Raw genomic sequence first — 14,833 nt, 5'->3', positions numbered from 1 at the left:
TCTCTTGAAATGACAAAACTGCCCCTCTTTAAGTACATAGTCGCCCTCGTAACTCCTTCGCTTGGTCGGTTCTTTTGACTTTATATAATTATAAAAAAATTAAAATTTTTACTCTAATTCTACACAAATTCTGATGAAGATAGAAAAAAACAAGGGAAAATATATGCATCGCCAAAAAGTAAAAGAGATAGAATATGAAAGATTAAGAACTGATGTTTTTCAGTAGAAAAAAAACGTCATCACTAACCAATTGCGAATTAGGTAGTACTTAATAGGTTTCTACTCTATTTTTTTATTTTTTTCAAGCGAATGATAAACTTAGATTATTAATTTTACTTAATAAAATTATCAAAATACTTTTAATTCAAAATTAACCCATTTGTCTACAATTAAATATGTTTTTATAATTTTATTAGACAAAATCAGTGATCTAACCCATTATTGAAAATAAAAATTATCCTCTTTAGGAAAAATATATCGACAAAATTGAGAAAAAAAATGGTCACGTAAAAGAAATTAAAATCACGAAAAATATAAATAAAATTTACCCATAATTAAATAATATAGTGAATTTTATTTGTTGGAGTAAAAATAGTAAAGAATCAGTTTAAGAGGTATTTATATTTAGATATTTAACTTAATAGGTATAAAAACAACCATAATATTTCATAAAACCATTAAGACAAAAATCCATCCATCCATATATCTTAATTTTTTTTCTTTTTTTTTTTATTGCTAGTTTATTTATCTCCATGTTGAAGCAAAACTTTGAAACGCCAAAGTAAACTTTTACTGAAGGTCACATTACAAAAATTAAAAAACAGGCATCCGAAATAAGGGCTTCGATGGCTAAGAGAAAAGCCGAATAACTTGAAGGCAAAACTTGGTGGTTACAAGAATAGGCAGAGGCATTTTTGGCACCAAACATTTCATGGACCTGTCTTTCAGAGCCAGAGCATGAGCGTAAGCATGCAGCAACCAGCTTCAAAATCTGGAGAATGTCGGCCTCAAGGAGAAACATTCTTTGTTCCAGCAGAGGTGAGAAAACTTGATGCTTGGACGTTTGAGAGTCCAAGTTATCTTCAGCTCCTGGCTCTTTGCAATGCTCGAGCAATTGGTTCTTGGAAATATTGGAGTGATATATAGAGTGCTTCCTGTTTCGTAAAGATCTAAACTCAAACACTGATCTTATGACTACAAAAACTGAATTATAAAATGCAAAATTAGACAAAAAGAAATCAAGGGTACCTCTGTCCGAATTGTTCGACTTCCTTGATGAGGGCATGTATTCAAATACAAGTCAAATATGTTGCGGACATTTTTTCCCTAAGAGAATACAGAACATCAAAACCAAAAAAAAACTGGCTCAGTTCTGTTAATACATGACAAAATTCAGCTAATGGTGAACCAAAAAGTTACAGCAACGTACAGAAGTGAAAAATGTCACTGTTGGTTGGTTAAATAAACTAAAGGGCATTGCCATAATTTTTTACTCAAGCACAAATGTTCATCATCACAGGAAAAGCACAATTCCTAGCATCTGAAGAAAAAGAAACAGTAATGTGTACTGGAAAGACACAAAACCGAAATTAAGCTTCCTACAGTAACATACCTGTAACTTATGATCTTCTTCTACACTCTTTTCTAACCCAGAAAGTCCACCAAAAGCAATTAATAAATGCCTGCTAAATTATCAAGCAATTGTGACAAACCAGCAAATATATTTATAAAAATAATAAGTTTTACCAACAAAAAATAACGAACCAATAATAAGTCATACTTAAAGGGTCCAATAAGAACAAAAATATACCTAAAAACAGGTAAAGTAAGCTCTGATGAATTAACAATCAGTCCATGCTCAGATGTACCAATCAAGTGATCATACCCACCCTGCGACACCATCATAAAAGCTATCCTTATGTCAGTGGTAGATTGAAAAAAAAAAAAAAGAAATTAGAGAGGAAAAGGCAGTGGGTTAAAAGTACATCATCAAAATATAGATACCTTGTATGGGCATTCCGAAAATACTGAACTGATATTGGAAGCATACCGCACCTTATACCCCCAATATGTTCCTGCTTCTTCCCTGGGCTTGGAAGATGAGACAACTTGGCGTGGTAAATCTAGAAAAATGGAAAAAAGATCAACTTTATGAGCTTAACACACATAATGTCATCTGTAAGAATGTCGTGTAAGGACAAATTGTGGAGGCATTTACAACCTTAGACAAATTAAAAGAGTGCATCATTTAAAGTCCAAACAAAGTAACTTTTCTAGAACAAGCTCAGAGAAAGGGTTCATCAGGGAACAAAACGAGAGAAAAATTCTTTCAGGCAAATTCAAGTCTGACCAGCACTATTTCATTATTACATGTCTGCTAAATGCAAAATAAAAAAATATCTCAGCCAAACATTCCATTATGGATGGAGCAAAGGCATGTAAAATTTGCATTATCCAGTAACATATGGGATAAAGATATTCATGTAAATCAACTTAAAACCTACGTATCAAGGTAGGTTTAAATTTTCTGACACTCATGCAATCAACCAAACTTAAATTAACCAGCACATGACTCCAGACATAAAATAAGGTTAGAACCAATTTATTACCAGAATCCAGGTTGTTGTTAGTACCCATAGCAACAGTGACTCTTATTCCAGGTTCAAGTACTTGATCCACCACAACATTCTGCACAAAGAACCATGAAATAACCAAAAAAGAAAAAAAAAATCATAACTAGCATAGCACACTCCTTATCAAAGGAACTCACCATACAAGTTTAATCTGAATGAGAGAAAAGATACCATGCAAGTTAAAATAAAGGCATCATTGAGCTTTGTAAATGCAATTAGACAAAAAAAAAATACAACCTTGAAGAACTTTAAGTGAGAAACAAATACGATCCCTTCTCATTGCCAGCTTTTATTTGAAAATCGAAGTGAGTACCAAGTAATAATATGAAAAAGTTAAGGAAATCCCAATAAATGAACGGCAGGAACTTAGCAACAAAGAATTAAATGTTCGCCCACAGGTATTTAATTTCTTTCTATTTAAGACCCCTATGCTCAAAATGAAACAAAAGAAGCATACGTTAAAGGAATATTTAGCCAAAAGGCAGAAACCTTCTGCTATTAACCATTAACAACTACAAGGAGCAAACATATAGACATGCATTAGAGAGTTACCCATATAAGGACCATTATGCGGTCACATAAGTTGAGTACAATCTTCTTGATTTATTTATTTTTTTCAATGAGAAGTTCTGTAATATTCTCTCTCTGTGTATCAATGTTAAATTTTCCATTTGCTTTTAAAAAAGAAAAAACACTATATAGGCATCATGTTTAAGTGAGACAAATTCCAAGAAAGAACGTACCTTATCTAAGCCTACATCAACCACTGTTCCCACAGAGCTTGTAGCTCTTTCTTTAAGTGTGACACCTATAAAGTTATCACAACAAATGAAGTCAGATAAAAGATTGAATTCAGTCTAATCAAGCCACATCTTCAGTTTACTAAAGATTGCTAAAATTCCCCCACAGAAATTACATCCAAGTTCTTTAAAATCTGCAACCTAACCTTATCACTTCTTTGTAAAAGCTGCTAACCTCAGTTTCCATTACATGTAAAAACCATAGCAATATATTACTCGAAATTTTATCTGTCCCACAGCTAACTTTTAACAACCACACCTTGACCTAGTAAGAATCTACTACATTGCATAAGTTTCCAATTCACAAGACTATTGAGGAGTTACGTTTATTTGACAATAATAGGTAAAACTTATCAAAATAAATAAATGATTTAGCAAATAATTTCATTATCTCATCTGCCATAGGATGTATAACAGAGAATAATTCAAGAGGCACAAACCAAAACTTACCTTCACGGAAGGGCGCCCACTCATGCTTGCGCAGATGGTGTGGAGCATCAAGCGGAGGCAACATTCCCTGCAAAATGCAAACAAACATAAAATCAACTTTAACTTCACTTCCATTAAAAGAAAAACAACAACAACAACAAAAGAATTTAATCAAATCTGCAAATTTGTAATAAAATTTGATACGCACCACATATCTTAGGCTATTATGCTTAGGGAAAAGAGCTTTTCTTAGATATTGAGGCGTCTCAAGATACTGCAAGATCCTTACAAGAAAAGCTGCTCCCCTTTCGTTTTCATTTGAATTATTTTGTGTGGGAAAGGAAAAGGAACCATTATTCACAGAGTTACTCTTACTGTCAAATACTACTACCTGCTTATACAAACCACAAAGTACACTTACAACAAGTTAATTTGTCTAATTAACTAATTAACGACTAAAATGTAGGATTAAATCAATAGAAATTAGGTAAAAGACCTCATCGATTCGAAAAATAGTCGCAGCACGAGCAATTTGACTTGCCAACTGTACAAAAGGGGAATAGCGAAATGAAATGTTTAAAATGTTTTTTTTTTAAGAGAGAGAGAGCAGAAATAGTCAATAGAAACAGAGGTTGTTTACCCGAGTAGCGAGCTCAAGAGATTGAGCGTTGTCGATGATGGAACCGGCAACAGCTATACTTACGGTGGGAATTTCGTCGGCTTTTGCTTCACTGTTGGTTTCATTCTCTGCTTTGGTTTTCTTCTTCTTCTTTTTCTTGTGAGCATCGCCGTTAAGGAGACTGGGATTCGTGTGGTTGTTTGTTTGCGGTTCGGGTTCTGCTTCCACTTCGGCTCTCTTCTTCTTTCCCATTTCTCAGTCGTATGCCTTGCGCTGTGGAAGTGAAACAGTAAAACTGAACCGCGCCTTCGACAAGGATTTTCTGAGGGGTTTTTGGAGGCTTTTGCTGCTTTGCGTTGTTGTGGAGCATGGGCCCAGAGTCCTAGACCCAGTGGCAACCCGGTCGGAAAATAAAAAAGTCTACGTATCTAACGGTCAGAATCTGTCCCCCGTAACGAGTAAAAAAGAAAGAACGGTCGCAACCGTTTCTATATTTCACCCATGAATCCATGTACGTTCAAACACAAACGTACATTCAAATAGATTGACATTTGTGGTCGAAAAATGATTACATTAATTCCCAACATTTCTAAGTACGACCTCTCTTAAAAGAATCTTAAAATTTAGAATTAAATCTTATTTTACCAAGGATGAATAAGTTAAGTCCAGAAGATACTTTCAAACTACCAAGCTTACACCTCGGACTCGGATAGGATTAGGCTCACAGGTGTTTCTTTGGATTGGTTTAAGCTCAAAGTATTAACAGTGAATAAACAATGCCTTTCCAAAAAAAAAGCAGTGAATAAACAAGAAAGTAAGATCTCGGCAAGATGATGCAAAAAGCTTGGATAGCAGAGCAACTTAAAGAAAATAACATTGAAAAAATTAATCATAATTCACACTAACAACCTTGAAGTTCATATTAAGAATCAACTTTACAAGATATTCTAGATCTGCTTTCAAAATCTAAGAAAATAATAGAGGTGTTATCCTTTGTTCGCAGCATTCTAGCCTCATTCAACAAAACATTAGCAATCGTCTCTGCCAAATTCTCCTTATCTGTAGAATGTCTCTCCCTCATCTATGCAGCACAAAAGTTAAAAAATTTTGTCAACATTACATAGGCAAAAAGAAAATATTGATACGCAGCAACAAACTTGCAAGAAACTGTATATTATGCTACAACATAATACCTGTGCAACTAACTGAATTGCCTTCTTAGCACTAACAACATCCCAGAATCCATCGCTGTAATCAATGCACAAATCAGATCCACCTTTCAACAGTGTTACAGAAACGGCCAAAAAATAGAGAATACAAACAAGAAAATATGATAATACAGCCAACAACTACAAATTGAAGTGTTTTTCGTAAATGTCAATAGACTGGTTCAGAAAGGGTTCAATGGATCATAATATCATATAATATGTGCTAAACCAACAAATGTAAATAAAAGAAATGGTTTTAATGCCACCGAGACTGTCGCAATACATTTTAGCATTCAAAAATTTAAACAATAACAAAGATCAATAGAATCACCTTGCCAGTAGCGCAAATGCCCCACTTGTTTGATTGATATGCACAACTTGACTTATATAAGGCTCAGAACTGAAGCGTGAATCTTCCTGTTTCACAAACTTATCTCCAAGCACCCTAGCGAGGTTCAAACCTGAAACAAGTGGTCAATTACTCAATTATGTACCTTATTTTTGTGATGCTGCTAAGTGCTGACTGCAATGATTAGATACAGAAATTTGCACATACCACATAGACGTGTTTCCCCATCTTTTAATGGTTCCCCTATTCCTTCAATTCGGAGTCTTTCAGAAGAACTAGTTACTTTATGGTCTTCCGTCATCTTAATCTGCTTATCTCCAACACTGTCACATTAAAATTGTATTTTTCATAAGCACAGCACTAGAAGCATCATTATGATTGCAAATTTCATTTTAAATAAACGAGCAGAACGGGATAGAAAATCATGAGAAAATTCCGCCAGAGGTAAGACAGCAATATGACAGTATAACAGCCACTGCATTGCACTACTATGGTCCTTCTCCATAAGTACTTCAATGTAATGTAATAGTTACATGGATCATAGGCTAAAATGAAAGCAATTAGCACAACTAGCTTTGACAGATGCCATTAGCTTTCTTCATCAATAGCTGACAGCAACAGATCTCATATTTATAACTTACAATATCATGTAAGTAAGAATAACAGCAATTTCTTACATATGATTATGAATAGCCATGAACAAAGCCATCATAATTAAAAATTAGTGTCAAGATAACCCATATTTCCCTTGCTCGCCAAGCAGGGACTCTTTCAAGACTCCATGTGATAGACTCTGATCATAAAATATTCCCATCACCCTACAGATCCCACTACTTAGACCAATAAGAACAGAAATACATACTTCACAAGACAAGCTGAATCCCCAACATTAGCACATTGCACAAAGAAATTTTCATCACCATCAGCCCAAACCAGAAGCACTGTTGCAGTACAGCCCTGCAAGGAATTAATTATTACGATATGCAAACCATGAACTTCAATTACGACAGAAGAAAGTGATCCAATAGTTGACAATAAACCATTAAATTATAGTGTGAAGACCGAACATGTAAAGTCAAAGTGGAAAAAATGAAATAGCCTGCGTAAGAAGATTAAAGTTCAACTTGAAAACAGGGTAGCATATCTACAAATTACCAAAACGAAAAGGATAAATACAATACACTAAGGCCATTACAATAAATAAAAGCATTCCACTGCACTATTGAGAAATTTACCAACTAAACTACAATGAAAATACATATAGAAGGTAGACAAAGAAAAGAAGAAAAAACAGGTGAGGAAAAAACCTCATAATAGTTATTCATGCATGCTTCTGTTTGAGAGAATGCGTCTCTAAGAACATCGGAGGCATCACATTGTGACAAAACCCTCTCTCTTTTTACAGAATCTGATAATATGGTAGCAACCATCTCAGGCAGAATCCTGGACATCAAATTCTTGAAACTTTTAGTAAAATAGTTATCTCAAAATCAAAATATCAGCTAAAAAGGGCAGAACTGCTAGTTTTTTTGTCAGATCAGAAACCTTAAATCTGACACTCAATGCCTAGTGGTACGAGAATAGAGCAATTTAGACCTTCAATATGATAATTGCAAATTTAGAAGAAGCAAAAAAAACAGAGACAAGAACATGTTTTTTAAAGATCTTCATCAATTAAAAAGTACAAAAGAAAACAGCATCTAAATGATATGATTACCAAATGCATTGTGTGTCACCATAATACTCCATCTCAATCTGTTTGTTCACTCGCATTCATAAACAAAATTAAAGACAAAACTAGAAAAAAGAAAAGGATAGATAAATAAAGAAACACAAAAGTTTTCTCAATTTTATGACAAGTACTAGTCTCCAACAATCCCTTTCAAGCACTATGGTATTTCAATAATTCTTCCTTGCTTTTCTACTATGTATTCCACTTACCTTTCCCTCTTCTAACCACTTCCCTTGGCAAGTACAGTTAAAAATTCACACCAGTAATTTTCTAAATTTCCACTATTCAGTAAATATCCTAGCACCATTTGCAATATTGATCATCCATGACCATATAAACACATGACTGTCAATTTTTTATAAAAGGAAAAGAATAAAACAGAAACAGGCAGGCATACGTAGGAAGATGACAATTGGAAATTTCAGCTACCAAACAGTCTGGTTATCATGGAAGAGAAAGGTACTGGAAGAAGGAACAAACCTTTTATCAAGAATGCTCAAAGTTATGCTGTAAAATAAGAGAATTCTCAAAAGCTAATGATCTATCACATACTGCGTTTGAGAAAAAACTAGACCTAAATATTAAATATTTCAGAATCTGTCAAGATACATTGAACTTCAATCCACAAATATACTGTAATACAAGTGAGTGAAAAATGTTGTGGTTCAATGGGTTGAGTTTGCCAGTCTGAAATCTTCTTTACACTAACTATTATGCAATAACAGTAGAAGGCATACAATCAAGTACAAGAATATATGACAATATTCTGTGAATAAATCACACCAACACTAAGTCATACCAATTATTAGATCAGAAGATAGTGAACCTCATACTATCTAACTTTGAACAAATACAACATATACAGAACCATAGATGGGAAAAGATGCATATTACTTTGTTAGTTTTGACAAGCTCTGAAGACTATGATACACTTTAGTAAGCATGATTAAGATTATATGCAAAACAAGGTTTATCTGATAAAATAATCAAAATATGAGAGATGTCAGAGTCAATTCCAAACCCGTGCAAGGAAGCACACTAAAGATGGAATAGGAATACTAACTTGCTTGCAGATTTGGCCGCCTCAACACCACCATGTCCATCACAGATGCCAAATATTCCGAACTGCAATGTCAGTACAAGTATGAGATTCATCATTTTTAATAGAAGCAGAAAATATCAACTATAAAATTAATAACTTGAAAACCTGATCAATGCCGGGAAGAGGCCATTCATAGTAGCAAACATCTTCCATAGGAAGCTTCTTTCCTCCGCGACGCAAAGACATAGGGTCCGAAATCATACCAACTCCAAAAGGGGCCAGGCACTCACTTTGGGATGAAATATGAACCTTTCAAAGAAGAAAAATAATGAGTAATCAGTAAAATTAGCTGCAAATCCAGTATTACAACACATTACCAACTGAAATGCACATTTATTATCTGCAATGAGCACATAAAAGAATTACTTAACAACAAAAAAGGTCAATCAATAAACTAAAGCAGTTACATAAACAATCAATGTCTAGTTGTCCACAATCCCATTAACCATATAGGATTTTATCTTAAGGACAACAGTCTATCAACTGTCAGCAGATGGTGCACCATTAATGTTAAGTTCTTCAATTTACCACAGCACTTTTTAAGAATAGCTATGAAATAGAAGCAAATGGGAATTCCCTGAAATAAGTAAATAGTATTGGACAGATAAAGAGCAAAAAGATTGTGTTTTTTTAGAATGTCAAAAATGGATGTGGCTAGTGGGATATGACCCTATTTCATCAAAGGTATTTTATATCAATATAATGATCCTGACAGACAAAATATAAGTTTTAAACTCATTTTCTCATATTATGGCAACCTTATCAAATTGCTTAAATAAGAAAATTTTACCAAAATGCAAGTACTTCAATATCCTGGAGAAGTGAATGAAGAAAAGCTCTTGTTCATGTGAAATCCAGTACTTGTGAACCTAATAGAATTTATCTAGAAACCTTTTATATTTTTCAGAAGCAAAAGTGCTAGAATTACAAGTAGATAAAGAAGCATATTGACTTACATATATTTTTGAGGTTGTGCCAAGTGTTATTGTGTCTCCACTTGCAAGTTCCATTGGGTCACCCCAATGCCTACTTCCAGTATCAGAATGATTAATTGGCTGGGAATTCAATAGTGTTCCATTGAGGCTACCCATGTCTACCAGCTCCCATTTCAATTTCTGCAAGTGTTCATACATATTGGAAACAATTAGTGCACCATATATACCGCAAGGCAACAAAATGCAAACTAACGTCATACAACTCATAAGAAGTTTACATTTGAATTCCAATTTATCATTGCATGCTTTCCGGAAACCTCTGAATCCTTCAATAATAAATCACTTGGAGAAACTCTTCCAACAGTCAATGGCAGCTTTGAAGTGCTTGTTGACTGTACAGAACAACGAAGTCCACGAGAAGGACCCGAGACAACCTCAAGAGAGAGACAACTTCCTGCACTTCTAACACAAAGATATAATTACATGCTTTACACATGCAGTCAACTAAAAAGGGATCAATACAAATGAGAGAAATAAAAAATTACTTTGACCATTGATAGCCTTGGGCAAAAACTCTTGAAGTCTATCATTTTCCACACCAAATTTCAAGTTTTGACTTTGATTTGGTAGTCTACCATGGTTTTGCACTTCAACTAAGCGATCTGTCACCAATGGACGCTTTAGTGTCTGACCAACCAAAATATCCTCTGAAGGATCAGATGCTACATCTAGAACCAGGCTATCACCTGTACAAAGTAAATCATTAGCATTTGGAGTTACTTAAGCAGGAGTACAGTGAAACCATATCAATAAAGAGAAAATCAATAAAAGATGAAGCATAAAGTTAACACCCTGAGTCAAATGGATAGATGCAGAGGGAAGCCGTTGTTTGTGAATAAGCCCTTGAGTGCGAGGAGGGCGCAGAAGAGCTTCATTTTGGTGGCACGCTCCCTCTAAATCATAATTTCTTGTCAAATCGTTGCTTTGTTCCCGAGGTAGATCTACATCATCTGATACAAGGGGCCTTTCCAAGTCACCAACCTACAAACCAGGGTAAAGTGTCAAAATGTATGAGGGCCACAAGAGTTTCAAACAGAAACAAAAACATAGCAGTTCCCAAGAATTCCTCTTGACTGAATGGAAGGAATATAACAAATATACAGAATGTTATCACAAGTTTTTCATTTAGATAGACAAACACATGCAGAGTTTAAAGAAAGATTCCAACATTTGCACCCATCATGTGCGCTTAGATTGTGTTTGGATTGATGAGAGAAAAGTTAAAGGAAGAGAAACAGAGAGCAATCATTGAAAGTGAAATTTAATTTCGATACAGTTGTCTGGACATGATGCAAGAAATGAAGAGAAAGATGGGACAATTATATGATATTAGCATTTTTGTTCCATGTTTTATTTGGGAATAAGAAGATGTATTAGGAAAATTAGTCTATTGGTTGGTTTTTGACCCCCAAATTTCTCGCTTCCAATAGATTGAGAAAATGAGTTATGAGATAAATTGTAAGCAATATTTAAGTTATCCTCTTTTCTCTTTTCTCCAGATTTTGCCATCCAAAGGAGAAATTAACATCAGTCGTAATAATGAGTTCCCTAACGCACTTCTTAAAGCTAATGTTTGAAGAAACATTTTCAGTCAAAATGCAATGAAAATCAGAAAATTCACCCTCAACTACTACAATGGATGCATATGTTTTTATAAAAATGGCAGCTTAACAAAGTGCCCTTATGGTAGGGCAGTCATTAGCATCTACTATTAACAAATATGCATTAAGCTGTCAATCATTGTTGACTCGCTCAGATTAGAAGTCATGGATCTCCGAGGAGATTTCCTACTATATTAAATCCACTAAACTACAGCCATATCCTATAATCATCATTGAAATCCACAATTCAGACAGCTAATAAAAAACTACATGTTACGTTCCATATCCGGTGTTCATGATTCAAAATTTCAAATTAACATTTCAAAAAGCTAATATAAAACAGATTACATGTTACTACCCCTATCAGCTTTTGATCCACTTGAATATCAGTTATCATCCATAAAATCTAACGGCAATATTAAAAACTATCAAAAAAGAATGTATCTCTCCAATTTCACGTATGAAGTAAAGGTGCACTGCATTTCCACTGATTTCAGCAAAGTGAAAGCTGAACCACGAGTAACATACTACCACCTTATCAGATTCCTTTTCTAGTCATTTAAAACATTACTGCTTAAACTCGGCGCATGGATTCATTGCATACGAAATAGGTAATACATGAATCAGCCTAAAAATCCCCAGTAAAGCAGTCTCGAAATTAACTCTAATAGAAAAAAACCTCCCAACTACCACAAATCAATAAAAATATGTATTACTAACAAATAAAGCCTCAACAAAGTTTTTCCACCTCAACCTTCGCTCAAAAGGCGACGATCCGCAATTGCAAATTTACAATCAAACCTAAATCAATGCTTGTAAAATAGATTATCCTCTAATCCAACGAAAGTTTTCTCTCATCAAACACCGAAAAAAGGGGAATAGATTGCTTGATGAAGGAAATGAAACGGGAGGAGATGGTACCTTGGTGGTGCGAGAGCGAGTGGAGGAAGAGGAGAAGGAGAAGAAGCGCCATGGTTTGAAGGCGAAGAGGATGAGGATGATGATGAGGAGCAACATAAGGAGAAGTAGGGTGAAAAGGACAATGCTTTGTAGCATCGCCATCGTCGTCGCACGCTCTCTCTCCTCTCAGAGAGAAAGATTTCAGATTGGGCTCCCTCTTCTCGAGAACCTCGCTTTGAATTGGTCGCACCTCATTTTCCCCCAATTTTTCTTAAATTTAATTATTATTTCCGCAACGTATCTACTATAAAATTCTTTTTTATTATTAAAATATAAAAATTCTTTTAAAACCATAAAATTGTCATACTCCTTCTAAATTTATAAAAATACGGATACTGTACGTGTACGTGGACTTTCCGGAAACTTGTGGATATATGACACGTGGCATCCATGCACAAATTTATTAATTTATCACAATTTGTTATTATATTACATCATTTGTAAGTGTAACTGAATCGGTCCAAAAATAAAAATTAGAAATGTAACTGTAGGGAATAAGTCGTGCTGATGTATATAACATGAACCGTTTTGAAGACCTTCGTGTTTGTTGATTCGAATTTTGTCTTAGACAAAGAGGCCAGCAAGTTTCGGAGATTGGACCAAATCAAGCCTAGGTTTTATTTTGTGACATATTTTCTCTCACTTAACAATGCAATATTTACCTATAGAAAATAAAATACTTTAAAACATTAAGTTCAATATTATATATATATATATATAAACAATTAGCTTTAATTTTTTTAATAAAAAAAAAAGGCCGAGATGATGATTTATAGATATTTTCTAATTTTTTGCATTTGATGGGATACAAAACATTTTAAGCTAACTTGAATATATTTCTTCACCGGTGTCCCCACACCTGAACTACCACCAAAGATTAACTAACTAACCAGCTAGGTTATACCAAACTGCACCTAATTTATCGGCTCAAGCTATACCTTGTTCTGAAATTATGTCTTATTTGTTGTTTCTACATCAACTTAACAAAAATAGTAACCAAGTACTACTAAATTATGTACCCAAACCCAAAAAAAGCATGACACGACTTTGGAAAAGGTAACACCTTGAGACAAAAAAAAAGGAAAAATCTTAGCAAACTTTATCTTAATTTAAGTGAATAATCGAATGGAGATGTGACAAAAAATTAAAGTTTGAATAACAAAGGTTTTCATCCCCAAGCATGAGTGCTAATTAATGAGGGTTTGTTACTAACCATAATTTGTATAATGGAAGTGCTACACTCTAATTCTTAATCTTTAAGTAAAAATCTTAATGTTGAAGATTCTCTGCCTTTGTAAGATTAATAATTTCTTTCTTCAATGATTTAGACACTGTTGTTTGCTCAAAAAGATGTTAATGGTTTCCATTAGTAATGGTCCTAGTCGGATAATCCTTATCCATAGATATAAGGATCCTTATCTACTGTTCTTGGGCTAAGTGTCAAAAAGAAAATATTAAATCTCCTACAAAGGAAGCCTCATGTTTGAATTAATGTTGCTAATTATTGATAATTGCGAAGTGTTATATTGCCTTTTTTGGGATAAAAGGTTTGTTAACTTTCAATTTTAAGCAAGCTTTGGAAATTAATTGCGTTGGGTGGAGAGACAGGTTGGGTAAGGTTGATTAGTGTTAGACCAAAATTCACCTACCACAAAAATGGTGTTTTTATTAGTGGAAAAAGATGGTTAAATTTTGTTTTCCTGTAAAAAGAAGATAAAATCTAAGTAAAATTTGAAAGTAAAAACATCCTACTTATAAGTGAAAAAGATAAATGATTATTTGCAAGTAAAATGCTTATATTAAACAGGGTAAAATAAAGAGAAGTAAAAAACAAAAAACCCTACTTATCATTATAAAGATAAAATATGAGATGCATTGGTTAAAATCCGACTATTTTACGTTTGTGTTCCATGCGTAGCTGTCATTCCCAAAGGGATTGACGGACTGTCATGGAAGCATTTTCCTTCAATTTTTACCTCAACCAATTGAAATGTAACTAAAAGATGTATGGAGAAAAAAATAATAATTATGGGTCCATTTGGTAACCGAAAATTGACTTGTTAGAGAAATTTTTTTTTGTGTAAAATATTTTATAAAAAAATTTAATATTTTTTATTATTTAGATAAACTATCAAAATATTTTTTATTATTTGAATCATTTTATGAAAAATATTTTCCTTCATAATTGAGTTATTTAGGTATTAAAATAATAAATAAGAATTGATTATAAAACAATATTGATATTTAATTTTCATTTATTTGAAATCAAAATTAAGAATGAAAATGAAAAAGGACAAAATCAATAATGATATTTTCCAAAAACATTTAACCAAATATATGTAATAAAAACAAACTATAATTTTCAAAAAAAATTCATTTTATCACTTTTTATCATAATTATAAAA

At 33.5% G+C, this 14,833-nt stretch overlaps 2 protein-coding genes across 2 annotated transcripts; both read right to left on the bottom strand.

Moving 5' to 3' along the window:
- On the bottom strand, positions 756–4,858 carry LOC18602935 (putative methyltransferase C9orf114). Its single transcript, XM_018120464.1, has 11 exons — positions 4,503–4,858; positions 4,359–4,406; positions 4,071–4,253; positions 3,884–3,950; positions 3,377–3,441; positions 2,610–2,688; positions 2,005–2,123; positions 1,811–1,890; positions 1,613–1,682; positions 1,249–1,326; positions 756–1,154 (listed from the first exon to the last, which is right to left on the bottom strand). The coding sequence occupies exons 1-11, from the start codon at positions 4,731–4,733 to the stop codon at positions 1,083–1,085; spliced, it is 1,092 nt and encodes a 363-aa protein (XP_017975953.1). The 5' UTR covers positions 4,734–4,858; the 3' UTR covers positions 756–1,082.
- LOC18602934 (protein phosphatase 2C 70) lies at positions 5,313–12,644 on the bottom strand. The gene is made up of 13 exons (XM_007034614.2): positions 12,390–12,644; positions 10,659–10,848; positions 10,353–10,553; positions 10,086–10,261; positions 9,829–9,987; positions 8,978–9,121; positions 8,834–8,895; positions 7,346–7,481; positions 6,901–6,995; positions 6,246–6,361; positions 6,021–6,150; positions 5,675–5,729; positions 5,313–5,562 (listed from the first exon to the last, which is right to left on the bottom strand). Exons 1-13 carry the CDS (start codon positions 12,528–12,530, stop codon positions 5,404–5,406), a joined length of 1,764 nt encoding a protein of 587 aa, XP_007034676.2. The 5' UTR covers positions 12,531–12,644; the 3' UTR covers positions 5,313–5,403.

Source organism: Theobroma cacao, chromosome 4, assembly GCF_000208745.1.
Source record: "Theobroma cacao cultivar B97-61/B2 chromosome 4, Criollo_cocoa_genome_V2, whole genome shotgun sequence".
Classification (NCBI taxonomy): Eukaryota; Viridiplantae; Streptophyta; class Magnoliopsida; order Malvales; family Malvaceae; genus Theobroma; species Theobroma cacao.
Note: the sequence above shows the minus strand (reverse complement) of the source record. Positions and strands in the feature narration are given on the sequence as shown.

Excerpts from the sequence above, each read along its gene's own strand:
- LOC18602935 (XM_018120464.1), bottom strand. The coding sequence starts at position 4,733 with ATGGGAAAGAAGAAGAGAGCCGAAGTGGAAGCAGAACCCGAACCGCAA. Across the intron at positions 4,254-4,358 it reads CTATTTTTCGAATCGATGAG|GTAGTAGTATTTGACAGTAA; the intron begins GTCTTTTACCTA and ends TTGTATAAGCAG. Across the intron at positions 3,442-3,883 it reads GTGGGCGCCCTTCCGTGAAG|GTGTCACACTTAAAGAAAGA; the intron begins GTAAGTTTTGGT and ends ATAACTTTATAG.
- LOC18602934 (XM_007034614.2), bottom strand. The coding sequence starts at position 12,530 with ATGGCGATGCTACAAAGCATTGTCCTTTTCACCCTACTTCTCCTTATG. Across the intron at positions 9,988-10,085 it reads TGATAAATTGGAATTCAAAT|AAATTGAAATGGGAGCTGGT; the intron begins GTAAACTTCTTA and ends GAACACTTGCAG. Across the intron at positions 6,151-6,245 it reads TGGGGAAACACGTCTATGTG|GTTTGAACCTCGCTAGGGTG; the intron begins GTATGTGCAAAT and ends CACTTGTTTCAG.